The sequence below is a fragment of the Taudactylus pleione genome, unplaced genomic scaffold (assembly GCF_031769625.1).
Source record: "Taudactylus pleione unplaced genomic scaffold, aTauple2 ptg000191l, whole genome shotgun sequence".
NCBI classification, from domain to species: domain Eukaryota; kingdom Metazoa; phylum Chordata; class Amphibia; order Anura; family Myobatrachidae; genus Taudactylus; species Taudactylus pleione.
The window spans coordinates 2,406,453-2,423,402 of record NW_028284593.1 but is presented as its reverse complement, the minus strand read 5'-3'; the positions used below and the strand labels follow the sequence as shown (position 1 = coordinate 2,423,402).

Sequence of the window (16,950 nt, the reverse complement as noted above, 5' to 3'; positions counted from 1 at the left end):
TAATGTCTGCGTCTCTTGGCAATCGCCCACCTGTTACTTTATGTAAATGCCACTACAAAGCCCTTCCCTGGTGTCCATCCCTGTGTATGAATGTGCAAGGACTGAGATGCCTGTTAACACTGTAATACCGGCTGGTGCATCTTTAGACGCCACCATCGGTCACGTTGAAACTTGTTCCAGCCCCATGGCAGGTGCAGATTTTCCATCTGAGCATTGCCTCCGCTGTGAATGATTGAGTATCTGTGTATGACACTAGTTCAGTAACACGCCTGCCACACTCCCATAAAACGCCAATAAGACGGACCATCCCCGTGCATGTCTTCAGCCACCTCCCAGTAACCACCCAGAAATACCCAGGACTTTTCCTAGACATTTCTGTTACTGTGCCTCTCAATCACCAGCGCCGTTGTGCCTACACTCTGTGTAACGCATGTGCTGTAGGAGATGTAGTGTGCTCAACTACTTGTACATGGGCATTGCGTGCAACTCTGAATCAGGCCCTAATGTCTTATGGTGCACATCCACTAGGCGATATTATTATTATATTATCGCTATCGTTCAATCACTCATTAATCGTGAATGAATTGGGCACTAAAATGTCGGAAACGACCAGCGATGCGCGCTCCCGCTGGTCATTGCCGGTCAATCTGCCGATAATGACAGATTGACCATGTTCAGGTATGAGGGAGGGTGTCTACACTGAACGATATATTGAACAACTGAATGATAATGATAGCGTTATCGTTCAGTCCTTCAGTAGTCGCCTAGTGGATGTGCCCCTTAAGCTTATTGCAGAGTGCAGTGTAATACACTACAGCTCACAGTCCAGTAATAACAATGTACATGACATGCTTTGTTTGACATAAATATCTAATTATTGCAGCATAAAAGTGAATATATATATAGAATGTAGTGTAGTCAAAAGAATATATATTTACATGATGGGGGTCACACAAATGTAGATATTTAATGTGCAAGCATGGCAAAACTGTAAGTATTAAATACATCAGCCTGAGAAGTTCCGATTTAGGAAATTAGGGCTTGATTCAGACCCGCTCGCGAGCGCTATGCGCTCTCAAGTGGGTCGATGGTGGCCCAGTGCACATGCGCACGACGGAGCCGGCTCCATCGTGCGTATGCGCGAGACCCGGATAACGACGGGCAAACCGTCGCTCCGGGTCTTGTACCAAAGGGGGCGTGCTGTCGATGTCGAGTGACCGCATGCCCCCTTTGGTGGGCGGGCCAGGGGCATGGCTGCCCAGACAGAGGTGTTCCCATGGGAACACCTACCATCTGGGGCCGACCCCACTGACATCACAAGTGATGTCAGTGGGAGTGCTTTCAGCTCTGTTAGAGCCGAAAGCACTCTTGGGCTTACGGCAACGAGACCCTACCGCAAGGGTCTCGTCGCAAGCCCGATGGTCGCGATGGTCTTCACCATCGCGACCATCATCATGGCGGCTCGCTATAGCTGTGGGTGGTCACCGACAGCTATGCAAGCGGCCAGGAGGCCGTTCTGAAAAACCAGAGGGCCGGCCCCGATTCAGAGCGAGCGCTCTGTCAGAGCGTCCGGCTCTGAATCAGGCCCTTAATCCATAAAATTGCTGCATTCCAGATACCAAATTCATTAGACTGTGTATGGCATAAAGTATTATCCCATAATCACAATATCAAATGCAGACCATAATCTAGGTGTATTCTCATGCCCTATATATAGCCCCATATACCCTTATGCACCCCCATATTTTGTTTTAATATGACCCATATAACTTCAACCCAGTACGTGCTCCTCGCAGGTGCCCACATTACTGTACTAGTGCACAGACACTGTACTGAGTACAGTACTTATTTTAGTGATGTGGTTGGTATCATAGTGAACAGTGTTGTAGGTCTTACTGTACTGTGATTGGCAGGGGTTCAGTAGGATGTACAGTAGTACTCTTAGTGCTGTGTATCTGATCACAATGCTGTAAGGTTCTGTGCGGTACCTGGAACTACATTTCTTTAGCTTGCTGTGTGATGGGCACATGGTGACATGCTTCCAGTGGTGATAAGTAGGTCACCTGCTGAGCCCTCTCTACCCTCACCCACATGTACACTTTGTTTGTCAGCCTCTTATGTATATATTCTGTTTTTATATGATTTGTTATATCACCCACCCGATGTTACTTAGTATTTTGACACATTGCATTTATAATAATGGATAATCATACATCCAATAATATGTGTCACTAGTAGTCCAACTCCAACCTATAGCTTAGTGCCAAGCTGAATTCTTGAATCCTTCTTTTCTCTTGTTCCTCCGTTGGCACTATTCATGCTTCCTGCTCTCCTTGGGACAAATTCTGAGTTAGATGCAAGTGGAAATGCGCACTGATCTCGTGGATATTATTATTATTATCGTTTGTTTATATGGCGTCACAAGTGTTCCGCAGCGCCTTACAAAGTACATAAATAGATTGATATACAGTGACTTACAGTACAGTACAATACAATACATTACAGGACATGGATAATATACATTGCTACATTCCCGACCATAACACCCAGATAAGCAACAATGCAAAGCAACCAAGTGTTAGGTGCCCTGGTAGACAGTAAGAAGTAGATGAAGGTAGAGTAAGGAGAAGCACAAGAGGGTAGAGGGCCCTGCTCATAGGAGCTTACATCTGCCTTACTACGCATGCGTGTCAATTGACCATGGAATGGGCATTTCTGGGTGGTAACTGGGCAGCGACCATGCGATCGCAGCAAACGCTTCCATCTTGTGGGAGTGTCGTGGGTGTAAAAACTATGCTGCATGCAGGTGGGGGGTAGATGTAAAATGTGCAGAGATATAGATTTGGGAGGGGTGTGTACAAAGTCAAATCTAAATTGCAGTGTAAAAATAAAGCTGTCCAGCATTTGTGGGCTACATGCAAAAGCAGCCAGTATTTACCCTGCATGGGAAAACATGTATGTGTTTGCACCCCTTGCATTGCAGCATGGCTTGTCCAGGTATACAGTTACTTGCTCATTTTTGCTCTCAGAATCAGGCCCTATATACATAAGATATTTTGGAAACTGAACTGTGCTCTCTTCCTCCCATTGCTGTTCTCAGGAATGAAATTACAGCCATGTTTCCGGTTTGCTGAACAAACCTACAATCTTAGGGCCTGATTCAGAGACGGACAGTAATGCAATCGCAGCTGCAATTTCATATGTAATGCAGCTACGAACATATGCTAATGGTTCCATAGATCACCTGAGCATAGTGAGACCGACGCGGCAGCGCTCCTGACACGCAGAGGGCTCTCATGCTGCCTAGGAGATCACAATGGCTAATTTATGCACGCCCATGTAACGGCGCTTTCACGCTAAGTCTCACCTGCGTATTTCTGACCCCCCCCTCCATTACCTCCCCCAAATGCTGACAACATGTCACTCAGTTTGTGAAGGGATCCTCTGTGCGTGCGGAATCGCAAGACAATCGCAGTGCGGCTTATACACATGCACAATGGAAAACAATCGATTGAGCTGTGTAAAAATCGCCATTGCGTCCGTCGCTGAATCAGGCCATTAATGTGGCTGACACTGCCCAATGTTTGGGAAACGGACATAAAAGACATTACACAGTACCCCCCCACCACCCTGTTACACAAGAGAAAATAGGTCTTGTGCTGACGAGCTTAAAGTTTATACAAGTGAATAGAGTTGCAGTGCAGTAGATTAGTGACACTTGTAGACACAGTAGATTCTTTTCTAATGGTCCACAAATACACAGATATATTAAAACCTAAACACTTAATAAGCACTTAAGCCTTCCCATCCATTGTCCTGTACAGTGGATATTTTATCTCCTTGCACGCAGTCACTGCCTTTATATTGTTGGCATGACTACCTGTTCTAACTCTGTGTACTTGCTGGGCTGTAATCCAGTCACACCCTGTCCTCCACCTTTATTCTTACCAGTCCCTTATCTTTTCTACAGTTTAAGATGAATGGTGCAGGAACCAAAGCACCATTGATAGGTTCCGGACAGAGGGCATCAGCAAGCACCTCACCTGCCCAACTCTGCTTTGATGTCACTCCTGTCAGGCCACATCCCTGACCCAATTTAAAAAAAAAATCTCAAAAGAACATTGACCTAAAATTGTCCATATACCCATGTCTTCTCTTATCTACAAATGTTTGTGTGTTTATCAAAGAAAAAAGCTTGCACTGTACAGTAACGTTGGACAGAATTTGCATCTAAATCACAAAAGTGTCCTGAAAAAGGTGCATTGTACTTAGCTGGCAGATCTGGCCATACCTGCACCTGGAGAGAACAGTAGTATATGCGTCTGGTTTATGCCAGGAGCTGTGGCTTTACAGGGCTAGTAATAAATGCTAATCTTTTACAATTCATACACAATATACTAAGTGTCCAGGCATCTACTATGTAGATTGAAATCAAAACAAGACAAAAGCCAAAATGATTAAGTATTAATGAAGCTTAAATCAATATACACATCCGTCGCCTTTCACTTTAGACTATATTATGGGACTATGCTTTATTGGTGTGAACCAATTGCAAATATTACTGTTATTAATAATAGTAATAATGCAAATATGTAATTGCAGCAACATTACTATAGTATTAGCATAAGTGAGATGCTCATTCAACCTATCAGAAGTGACGATCGACCTCATCATTTAGTTTGCATTTTGCAGCAGGGGTCGAGCATCTGCAGGTTCACTCCGTCCAATAAGAAGCGCATACATCCTCCTTCTGGTTAGCATGAGATATGTTCTCACGCAAACACGCTCTGACCGTACTTTGGCTGCACTTACACGCTCTCCTCCAACCCGCAATCCTTCTACCTATGCGCAAGGGGCTGTAAGCGCAAAATGCTTCTCAGTCAAAATGGGAAAGGATTGTGTAAGTAGAAAAAAGAAGCCATTTGCGGAGGGAAATTGTGTTTACAGCCATCTCTATCCCTTTGTATCATCATGTACAGCACTTTCACCATTTATAATATAAAGGCTATCCTTTTAGTTTAAACGTACTCGTGTATTATACGTAAAGGTTCCATTTGGAAAGAATCTTTTAATTTTGCCCTTTGGGCATAAGACTAATTCAGCATCCCCATGGATGTAAGCAGGCCACCATTACATTATCATGACTATTCCATAATGAGCCATTAAACACTACTTGTCCAGAGTACAAATATCACCTTGCCATAAATCATTAATAATTCACAGCAACATGGCATACTCTAGCTCTGCTCTCTAAGAGTTTGAATCCTAGATGAGTGGTTGCCTAAATTGAGATTTCCCTAATGGACCATCCCTCTCTAAACTGGCTTTTACATATCAGCTATTTCTATCTCCCGTACTTGCTCAGTATTGCTAGCTTTATTGTTTGCTGCTGCTTGTGATATATGATTATTGTGATGTACCAACATATTCCCTACCGCTGTGCATCATGGGAGAGATGACCACAGCACGCTCAACATAATCAGGAATCTTTTCAGTTAGATGTTGAAATAATTGGATCCTGTGTACTGACCGCATGATTTTGCATCTGAAAGATTCAAAACCGTGTTCTCAAATCAATGTTCAATTACCCCTATCAGCAGTCTTAGCAACAGGCATATGTGAAAATCCTAGAGTAGTCATGGAATGGGTTTGGATCTAAATTTACACCATACACCCTGCAGGAGGAAAATGTAATTATTGGGGCAAAGAAGAGCAATTGATAACCTGGCATTCACAGGGAGTGTATGTATGACAGACGTGCACATAAACTTCATGGTCAGGTGTAAGTATTATCCTCTTGTAAACCTCACAAAAAAAAAAACACTAAGGGGACGACTCAATTAGTCATGAAGCCTTGCACGTTTAAACTACATAGAGGTTATGCCATAGAGGTTTGAGCAAAAACATGCAAGGTTTTCCTCGGGAAGTGATTAATTACACAGGATGGCTACTGTTTCAGAAATACCAGACTTGTTGTAATTCACCCTGCATTCTGAAGCTGATTAACAAAGAGACAATCCCTTGATCTCAAATGCTGGGTACACACTGGGCTATATGTCGGGCGTTCAATCAAATTGGCAACATATCGCAAGCGTGACGGCAAGTGTGCACCTCCGATATGTCTGTGAATGACATCGTACAGACATCGCGTTGGCTGTGCAGCACACAGGTCCGCTGACTGCCTGTACACTTGCTTCAGGGACTGACTTCACAGCTGGTTGGGCAAATTCAAATGCCACCCAGCTGTGACATCAGGACGCCATGTAGAGAGGCCGATCGGTAAGTGTGTATACTTACCTGAATCAGCCACATGGTAGGCGCGACGGCAATTCAGCTGTCAAGTCGACCTAGTGTGTACCCAGCTTTAGTCAGGGCCGTCCCTCATTTGCATGATGGCAGAGGAAGGAGAGGTATCAGTTGATAGAAAAAAGTATGAAAGGAATAACAACACCATGACCCTACTTACTGTAAACCCGAGTGGGTTATGTTAAATACACATATCATTTTTGGGGGGGATTGCAGCTATAAGGTCCAGGAAAGTTAAACTATGTGTATAAAAAAAAACATATCTAAGTTTCAGACTGTGGAAAGTAAATGTGCTTTGGCACCAATAGCAATTCTGTGGTCTTCAAATTATATTCTTCTGTTTGTGTTGTGAATGCCTGTCATTACCACGGGAAGCAGGGATATATTCTTGCTGTTAATAGTCAGGTGCAGAGTACACATAGATACCTAGGGGGAGATGTATCAAATCTTGGAGAGAGACAAAGTGGAGAGATATGAACATGAATTGGCTACTGCAAAATATCAGTATATATACTGCATCACTTCGATGCGATATATAGTAATGTTTTGCAGCCATTCGTGTAAATTTACCTGTCCGGCGATGTCTTCAAATTCCGGTAAGCAGCACGAAGACAGTCCATACCCAGTATAGAATACATAACCAGTTTGCAAGACAATACTATAAAAACATTTCACAACATGTGATCCCTACTCATTCACCCCCCCCACCACCACCTCCCTTCCCCCCCCTACCAGCCCCCCTCATGTCATCTCCCCTCCCCTCTCAAACCCCCACACCACATTTCTGCTAACTCCCATCCAACCATTACTTCCCCCATCCACCTAATGGGATATAATCAGTGTTTTCGGCTGATGGTACTCAGCGGTACACAGTGCATACACCTTTTATTTGGTATCACTTTGAATTCTTATGACTAGTTTCAGAAACGGGAAGAAATCGGTGAATAATTTCAGAAATGAATAAAATACGCATCTGAAGACTGGTAGTGAGTATGGAAGCTATTATAAATCTTGTGAGAATTAAAGTACTTCGGGGCCTATTTATCAACTAGTTTTATTATACGCAATGAGTTTGATTACTCGTTATTATTTATCTTTTTGCTTCTATCACTTGTTTCCTCTTTCATTTCGAATTTCACACTCTTCTCCCATGTCATTATGCCCAATTATAAGCACATATTGTATGCTCATAACCCCCCTCCCCATACCACTTATATATGTTATGCTTTTAACCCCCTCCTCTCACCCATAATATATTTTATACCCATACAAACTTCCCTCACCCATTACATATATTTTATGCTTAAAACCCTCTCCCCATACCCTTTTCATATTTTATGCTCATAACCGCCTCCCCTCACCCTTTATATATTTTATACTCATTATCCCCTCCCCTCACAACAGTCCCAGGTCAGGATGTCTCACCCTTACTCTCCAAATTCCCAGCACACATGCTCAGAATAGCCGTTTAGCTCCAGCAGCGGCCATCTTTGTTAAGTGTTCAAACTACAAATCCCATGCCACTCCTCTTCTCTGGCTGGCCGGGTGCCTCGGGCTGAAAGCAAACGCAGGCTTTCAGTCTGATTGTATGTGGCTGGCGCCTGCAGCTCACCCTGGCCTCTGCCAGGAGCTGCCTTGCTGTCTGCAGGATCAGTAGGTGGGCAGGGCTGGGGCTGTACTGTCACTGGAGTACTGGACCCTGCAGCTATATCTGCTCTGCTGCTGCGCCCCTCAAATAGAACTAGCAGTTCCTAACTCTTTGAACTTAGGAGTGGGAGTATAGGCCACTATGAAATAGTTCCATGTATAAGATATGCTACGTGTGGAGTCCTGGGTATAAAATTACTGAGAAATGTGTTTGTTATACAATGAAAGATGTAACTGATGGTGCATATATCTGGAATGACAAGGGGCCTGATTCAGCAGAGGACGCAGTCTATTTTTTCACACAGATTCTCGACGTTCGGGAAACTGCGCACGCGCCGGACCCATACTGTGCATGTGCAGTACGGATCTGTGTTGCTACTTGCAGTTCGGCAGCAGACTATCAGTGATTGACAGTCTGCTGCCGTTTTGGGGCGGCAATGAGCTCCGTTTCACAAAACGGCCGCCGTTGTGGGTGAAGGTCAAGTAATAGAGATTTCCTGGCCTCTTTTTACCATATGCGGCGGCTAGCTTGCATGTGTGCTTAGCCCCACAGCCAATCATCGGATGGGCATCGGAAAGCTGCATCCGATGGCTGGCCACCATCGAATTCCCGACATTTGATCAAAAAAGTAATTAAATCGAATTGGAAACAGCGATGGTTGCTAGACCTCAGTTTCCAATGTCCATCCCTATACTACCATGTAAGCAGCTGCGATAGCTACTGCGTCCTCTGCTGAATCAGGCCCAAGGTGCTCACAATTCACACTATGGGGTCTATTTACTAAGCAGTGTTAGGAGACAAAGTGAAAGGAGATAAGGTACCAGCCAATCAGCTCCCAACTGTCATTTTTCAAACACAGCCTGTGACATGGCAGTTAGGAGCTGATTGGCTGGTACCTGATTTCATTTCACTTTGTCTCCTAACGCTGCTTAGTAAATAGACCCCTATAACTGATAGCTCTCAAGTTAAGTATATGAATATGGTATTTAAGAGGATTGGTGTTTAGATCCGTTTATTGGAGTGTTCTGAAACTCAGTCTAGATGTGTGTGTTTGTGGGTGTTCTCTCTTTCAAGCACTTTCACCCTATATTCTGTTTTAGGGAGTTTTTCTCGCTGGTCATCGCCTGTTCTCTTACCCTCTGGCTGCAGCTGCATCCCTCAGAGGTCTGAATGCTCAGCTCTAATGCAAAAGATCCAGCTCTTACTGTAGATTCTGTTGGTCTTTTGGCGTGTTGGCGCTGCGGTTGTAACTTACAACCTGGTCAGGCAGTTAAAATGCAATGCTCCACAGATGTTCAATCAAGATGGCATTATCCTGATTTAACTACCAGCAAGGGGAACCAAAGCATTCAGCCCTTGCATATTCAACTACGGAATATTCTGCCTTTGAAGTTGGAGCTTGAAAAGCCTTTGAAGCATGCAGCTGTACACCTATTTACCCCCCTCTCGTGTCACAGCCACGGTATTCTAATCAGCAGATTTCCTTAATCCCTCATATTCCAATGCTAGAATATTATTGTAGGTTGTGAATATGCAGCTAAATAGGTGTGTGCGCGTGTGTATGTGTGTGCGCGTGTGTATGTGTGTGCGCGTGTGTATGTGTGTGTGCGCGTGTGTATGTGTGTGCGCGTGTGTATGTGTGTATGTGTGTGTGTGCGTGTGTATGTGTGTGTGCGCGTGTGTATGTGTGTGCTCGTGTGTATGTGTGTGCGCGTGCATTTATTTATTCTTTATTTACTCTGGATTGCTGTAAATCAGTCTGGATTTAAGGAGGATAATATACTAACCCCACATTAACCTGTCTGTGCCAAGTGTGTGCAGAGTTTATTACATGTGACACCATTCAAGGATATGTGAGTAATCTCAGATTAGCCAGATGCTGGATTTATAGTAACAACTTACTATGTGTGCCAATTAGTAGAAAGAAATAATAGCTGTGCAGTTATGTCAGGTAAAAGTTGTCTTCAGTCATTCAGATGGGTCTCCTGACTTCTCAGATAGAGATGGCTTGTATTAACTCAGATAGAGATGGCTTGTATTAACTCAGATAGAGATGGCTTGTATTATCTCAGATAGAGATGGCTTGTATTAACTCAGATAGAGATGGCTTGTATTATCTCAGATAGAGATGGCTTGTATTAAGGGTACACGGAACTTCCTCTTTGTACAACATGCCTGTGGCTACCAACTATTTTTACAGTATGGATGAATTCTGTAAATAATTGTGTATTTGCCTTTGCTGTCAGAGATGAGGTAGCCATAGCAACTGTATGCTTCAGGGCCCCTGCTGACTGATGCTAGCTACACTCCAGCTCCTGTAAGGCTGTCCCTGTGTTTTCTTTATTAACTGTGTTAATGATGCCCCTGTGTTCGTATCCACGTTCCACATTGTCACAATTGTTTAGCTTCAGTTTGTGCCGTATACATTCTTCATTGGGGTTATTACTGCAACGGCTCTTTTGTTTTTCAGAGATGTTATTTATGCTATTTGATAAATATTGTATTATTCACCTAATAAGGATAGCATTTGCAACTCTGGATGTTCTGTTATATGCGTGCATTTATATGTATTATCCGGGTGCTTAAATGTATTACACATAAGCAGAAATGGTCAGAAAAGACATATCTCTCCTTCTTTGGCCAGGAAGGACATTGCAGCTGCTGGCCCCTCATCTGTTCAATTTCCAACCTATTTTCCTTCCCCAAACCAAGTAATCTAGCGACGATAAAATCTGGGTGATTATAATGATGCTCACATCTATAAATAGCAGCACTAAGCTCGCCTAGTGACTACACGGGAAGAGAGGATCAGATGTATGGGAGGCTGTATACCGCCTATACAGCAGATTTTGTTTAGATAGGCTGCAATCACTACCAGCATGGAAATCCTTAGTCGTTTTTATGGCTTTACAGCATCTTTTCACATATAAAGATGTTTGTGTCTATTCACTAAATAACTGCAGTAGTCTTAATCACTTAATAGTTTTGTTTTTTGTTTTAGTGAATACAGAAAGTTTTCAGTGTAAATGGCCTATAGGAAGAATCCCAGCATACTACACCCCTTTACCCTATGTGACTGCAGCCAGTGTATCCACACACTCCTGTTATTGAGAGAAGTAATAAGAGCCTGAACATGTAACAATTATATAAACTAAACATTATGATAGACCAGTAAAAGGATACACATGCATGTATAGATTTTAGTTGTTTTTCCATCCCGGTACATCACTATGCTCCTACTTTTGTAAGATTGCTGATTCAACCATAGACGTGCATGGGGGTAAGAGGGAGAATGTCATTCCAAAGTCCTGCCTATTCCCATTTCACGGTCAAAATGAATGCTGCTATGTTAGCCTCCTATAGCTCTCAGATATTTACGTGAGTTAGGAGACATCTGGTCCAGAGGCGATGGAGACCCATAAATGCCTGTGTATCCTCCCGCTCCCACAATGTGCAGTGTTTAGGGCTTCACTGTGCAGGTGCTGGCCCCGCATACACAGAGGTGCAGAACAGGGAGCCACAGATGGATGGACCTCCAGATTTTGCTATTGGCCCAGCTGATGCCGTGTTCCATAGTGGGATGGGGATCGATCAGGATGCCGGGCGTAGGTAAAATGACAGGCGTCGGGATTTCAACGCCTATCATTTAACCCTTGCAGGGATTAAGCAGTCGGGAAGCCGGCGGTCTGCATTGCGTCCCCCGACTTCCCGATTGCTTCCCATCTTAATTGCTGTGATATAACTGGTCCTGTCCCAGTGCACGAATCCACACGGTGTATTTCTGCATTGCAACTTTTCTAAGCTGTAGGTTAAAGCACATCCCTTCTTCCATGGCAACCAGTTGTAGAGGAGCGAGAGGGAGCATGCTGAGCATGTTCAGTGAAAAACTGTCTCTTAGTTGTGGCCGGACATTCCCAAATGGGCAGCGTTTCAACCAAAAGTAGTCAGGGCAGTGCTTGGGCTGATTAGAGTGGGGCTTCTTTTGTTTTGATTGACATGACTAAATATTGAGAGGTATGTGTTAGGAATAAATAGTCCAGTTATTTTTTGCATATTATTCAGCTCCGTAATACACATTCTGAGATTTATTTTATTTGAATTACTGGTTTTACTTGTTCTATAAGTACAGTAAGTCCCCAAAGCTTTAATCACTTGTGGTCCAGCATACATAATATATGGTCAGTATGTTCCTGTCCCTGTTTTTTGCAAAACACAGAACTATCCCTTACAGGACTGTTGGGTACTATGCAAATGTCCTGCTTTTTTTGAGAAACTGTCCCACTTTTGAACCCAATTCTTCCCATCCTATTATTCCTTCCAAACAGATGGATCTGATTCAAATCTGCAAAGCATCAATTTACTCTAAAAATTGTCTTTGGGTGCGAAATTCCTAAAGGTTTCTTTTTGCATTAGTTTAATGTATTTTAAGGAGTTGATGTAATTTTGCCTGGGAACAAAGGATGCAGTAACCCTAGTAATACCAAATCCCTCATTGGCCACTTCAAAGTTTGGAAGTTATGCTCTAATGCAGAGTTTCCCAAACACACTGGCCTCAAGGCTCCCCTACAGAGAGATCCATAGTTGAGCACAGGTGAATTAATTAGTACCTCAGTCAATTTGATTTAATGACCTGTGCTCGACCATGGATACCTCTAAAACTTGAGGACCGCGTTTGGGAACCTCTGCTCTAATGGATTTAAATAATGGAAGTCTATTGTTCATAGGAAAAAAAAAAAATTCCACCACTCTCACCAATTGTCAAATATCTTTTTATTTCTGATAAGCTGCAGCTTTTGTGATTTTATATTTTAGTAGAACCTTTTTATAATTAGTTTATTTCAATGCTTGTTGTCATTTTACCACTTTACAGTAGTCCTACTTTTCATGGGACAGTCCCTAGTCCTCACTTTCAAAATTATATGACCTAATGGGTAATCATTGCAGCCTCACAGGAAATACTGTATATGTGCCTGCAGTGGATCAGGCTTGTACCCTGAGTTTGCTATTCTGGACATTTGCGAGGTATAATTTAATTGAGGAGTGTGGCAATAAAGTCCAGGTCACCATGCATCATACTCAGCACTAGGGATGGACATCGATGGTCAATGTTTACAGACCATTAATGGTTTTCTTTCAATGGTAGTGTTTTTACCATTCGATGGCGGTGTTCCAATGTTTGCTGCCATCGAATGGTAATAAAGCGATGGTCTTCCGATGGCTAATTTATTTAATATTTTTTAAATCCTGACCGTTGTGCCGCCCCTGGCTCCTACCTGGCGTGTCTGTGCAGCCTGCGGTGTCACTAAGCCTCAAGTTAATGGCGGGCGTGTCTCCTGTCCTCATCCACCTACTCCAGTTACAAACAGTCCGCTCCTCCTCTGGCCACACTGCAAGGATATTGCACATGAGCTAATAAAGGATCTGTCTCTTTGAGTTATAGAGAGTCCGCTCCGCCTCCAGCTTGCCACACTGCTGGGGATTGGCATGGTTGCGGATAGATCCCCTCCAGTAGATGTACCCTGATGTCATCTGTTACTATCCACGTGTGGCGAGCGAAGCAAGCCACCATGCCTAAAGCGTGGTGAGCGTACACATTTCTACTATTGGTGGCCAGATACAACAGTGGAGACTAAATAACATCGTTGTCAGGGCATGGAACCGCACTTGTGCCCTCACTTCACTCCTGTCTGGTACATTCACTGAAGGGGATCTATACACAACCGTATTGGAATCTGGAAAACTGCGTTTGAGTAAACAATCATGATGGATTTACAATTGAATGCTTTTGATGCGATTGTTAACATGCAGAGAACATAATGCTAACATTTGTAATGAACATTACAGTAATACAGCTGGTGTGTTCTATTGACCCTCCTGTTCCTTGTTGAATTTTTAAGGTCATAGTGAAAACAATATTGTATTGGTGGCTCCATGCCCGGATCTGTGGGGCCTGCACCTCTGGGTCTTTGTCTACATACACAAATAGCAGTCAGCTGACCTCGGAGTCAGTGGGAAGAGACATAGAAATACTTTCACCTCCCAGGATGTGTACGTGCCGAAAATTTTATTGTTCTCATCTGCCTTACCCTAATGTTACACTTAGTGTACTTTGCCTGTCTGAGTAAGGAAAACCTGCTAGAAAATAATGGCGAATGTGGCAGTAAAAGGAGCTAATTAATTATTAGATCTTTATTATTTTTTAGTGGTGAGTTAAGATATTAGTGATGTTTAAATCAAATCTGATAAAAAAAAAAATTGGACATTTCTAATTTACCAGTGGATGTTGGTATCCCTGTGACTCCTACAGGAGTATATTGCTGCTGGAGATGGTATGTACTTAAAGAGAATTTAGAGATACACAAAAGGTATTAAAGTAATTGCTACCCACAGTGTTTAATGTTATTGTACTGAATAGTCCAGGAACAGATTCTCTTAATGGAATAGTATAACATTAATGTCAGCTTTTTTGTCCCAAGAAATAAAACTTAATATTGTTTTAAACAGAAATGTTTGTGATGGCTATCCCATTTCTATCTATCCATGTGTAACCCTTTCCTGGATAGAAGTGGTTGTTCCATATCATAGAGCTGGTCCTTGGAGCTAGATTAATTACTCACACTAATGTTGCTTTTGATCCTAGCAAACCTTTGTCCATTCACTCAGATGCGTTGTTATTTGCATGTGTGTTTTGCTTTGTACTGAGGAGTGTTCAGTTTTCATACATGAAGTAATAGCAATAAGGTTGTACATTGGTTTAGGTGGTGACAATGGGAACATTGGAGAACTGTTAGAAATGGCTTGGTGCATTCATTTCCTTGAGTGACCTTGAGCAGATTGATAAGAGTGTTTATACTGCCCTCTTGTGGCTGCAGAGCTGTGTGTCGCTCTATTGAAATTCTACACCTACCCAGAAGGCAAAGATTTCCCCAATTACAAAAGAAATGGTGGAAAGATTTAACAACAATCTGAACTAAAATAATATTCTGGAATCTTTACCTACTTGGAAAGATCGCGGTTTTCAAGTCTAAATTTTAATTGTTACCTTTTTATTTTTTTTACATTATGGACTTAATTTACAATGCACAAATCATACATTCTGTCATAGGGCAAGGGTTTGCAGGGCAATATGGCAGCATTTGGAAAGGAGCTGAAGTTTGCGCCAGCCAGTGGTAGAAAGTGGGCAGAATGGAGCATGCACATAAAGATCCTTGTTTCTTGGAGAAAAGCAAAAACAAGATTTCATTTAGCAGAGCAAGATACAATTGGATGCAGTATACTTTAGGGGTGCTCTCTGCTTTGGGGAAGCACACAGCTATTATTGAATTTTGCACCACCATGAAATATTGGAGATGGGGTCTAGTCCCATACTGTAAATGGGGGGACTTCATTCCCGTCCAGTTGCTGTAGTGTTCTGCAGCTTTTGCAGAGTCTACTTCTTAACTTTTTTTTTTTTTCAGCCTATTAGTTTTGACATCTGGTAGATTTTATTATATTGAATAAGAAACAATAATAAAAGCATGTATCCCTTCCACTTTATTTCTTCTTCAAAAAAGGCACAGTACATAACTGGCAAAATAAATGTTTTTGAATAGCATTATGTAGCATTGTCAAAGCACGAAGTCCCCAGATTTAACAGCCAAATGTATACAAATTATACTTCTTCATATGCTGTGCTAAATGCAGATGTATGTACAAATATTTATTTTTATTGTGGTCATTAGCAATAAATGATTAAAATTTAATATATTCTTGTTGTATATTTTGATATTGATCAATGTTTACATTTTGTGAACGGTACATGTATAAATCAGAACTTTCTCTTTTCATATATATATATTTTTTTGAAGGTTTTGAACTTTTGTACCAGCCAGAGGTTGTGCGACTGTATCTATCCATCCTGACAGAGAGTCAGAACTACAACACACTGGAGGCAGCGGCAGGAGCACTGCAGAATCTTAGTGCTGGCAATTGGACTGTAAGTGGGTGCTGACTGGCATGATATTAATTCAGACACAACCAGCTCAGTGGTGACCTTCCATACTCTGCCACAGTCAGCAGTTTTACACGCTCTATGCCTGGCTAACTGTTCTATCAGAATGGCGATTCTTCTGTATTGTCAACTCTCCAAACAGTCTCATTCCTAACTAAATGTAACCATGAGCCTGATTCAGTATGGTTCGCAATTGCGATCCCAGCTGCGTAATCTCAGGCAATGCAGCTGCGAAAATATGCTAATGTATGCCTCCACCCAGCCATTACTGCTTTCTCACATCTGCAATATCTGGCAGTCCTGCATATACATCAATGCACACCGGCCCATCATGCACATTTTACAGCAGGTCTGACCAGCCGCAGAAATTGCAAGTCTTGTCGAACACAGTGAGTACTCAAGCTGCATAGAAATCTCAGTGGCTGATTTATACACGCCCATGCAACGGCGCTCAAGTGGACAGGCACGTCTGTGTTTCTGCAACCACTCCCCCGTCACCACAACCAAATCCTCACGGCCTGTCACTCTGCGATGGATTCCTGTCTGCATACGTAATCTCAGTACGATCGCCGCGCACGTGTGGTGCATATGGCTGCGCAGTACGCAATCTGCATACGCAATCGTGATCCGTGCTGTATGGGGCCCCATGGTCGGAAATCTGGTTTTATTTTGAAAAGTGATTAATTTTTAACAATGGGCAGTTGTGTTGATTTTAATTTTATATTTCTTACATGTATTCCTTACTACATTAGCAGTTGTGATTAGACCTCAAACACGCTGGAAAATATACCGACATCCCACAACAGATACACACTATGTATACTTCAACTAGAGGAACTTATATTTGAATTTCTTAACATGTGGTCATAGGCTGCAGGTCATAGATTCCGCTGCCGGCATTCCGACTGTCGGATTCTGACCATAGGGATCCCCAGACCCTTCATTCTGTTGTTGAGAGGTGTCAGTGACCAAATTGTGTTGGGCACAGAGAATCTTTTTTTCTGCA

At 42.7% G+C, this 16,950-nt stretch overlaps 1 protein-coding gene across 10 annotated transcripts in view; it reads left to right on the top strand.

Annotated features, from left to right (window-relative positions):
* Positions 1–16,950, top strand: part of ARVCF (ARVCF delta catenin family member) — a 974,893-nt gene that overhangs the window by 932,505 nt on the left and 25,438 nt on the right. For all 10 annotated transcript variants that reach the window (XM_088476674.1, XM_088476676.1, XM_088476675.1 and 7 more), the window contains one exon: positions 15,802–15,929. In XM_088476674.1, coding sequence (XP_088332800.1) covers positions 15,802–15,929 — 128 coding nt within the window. The remainder of the gene's footprint in view (positions 1–15,801; positions 15,930–16,950) is intronic.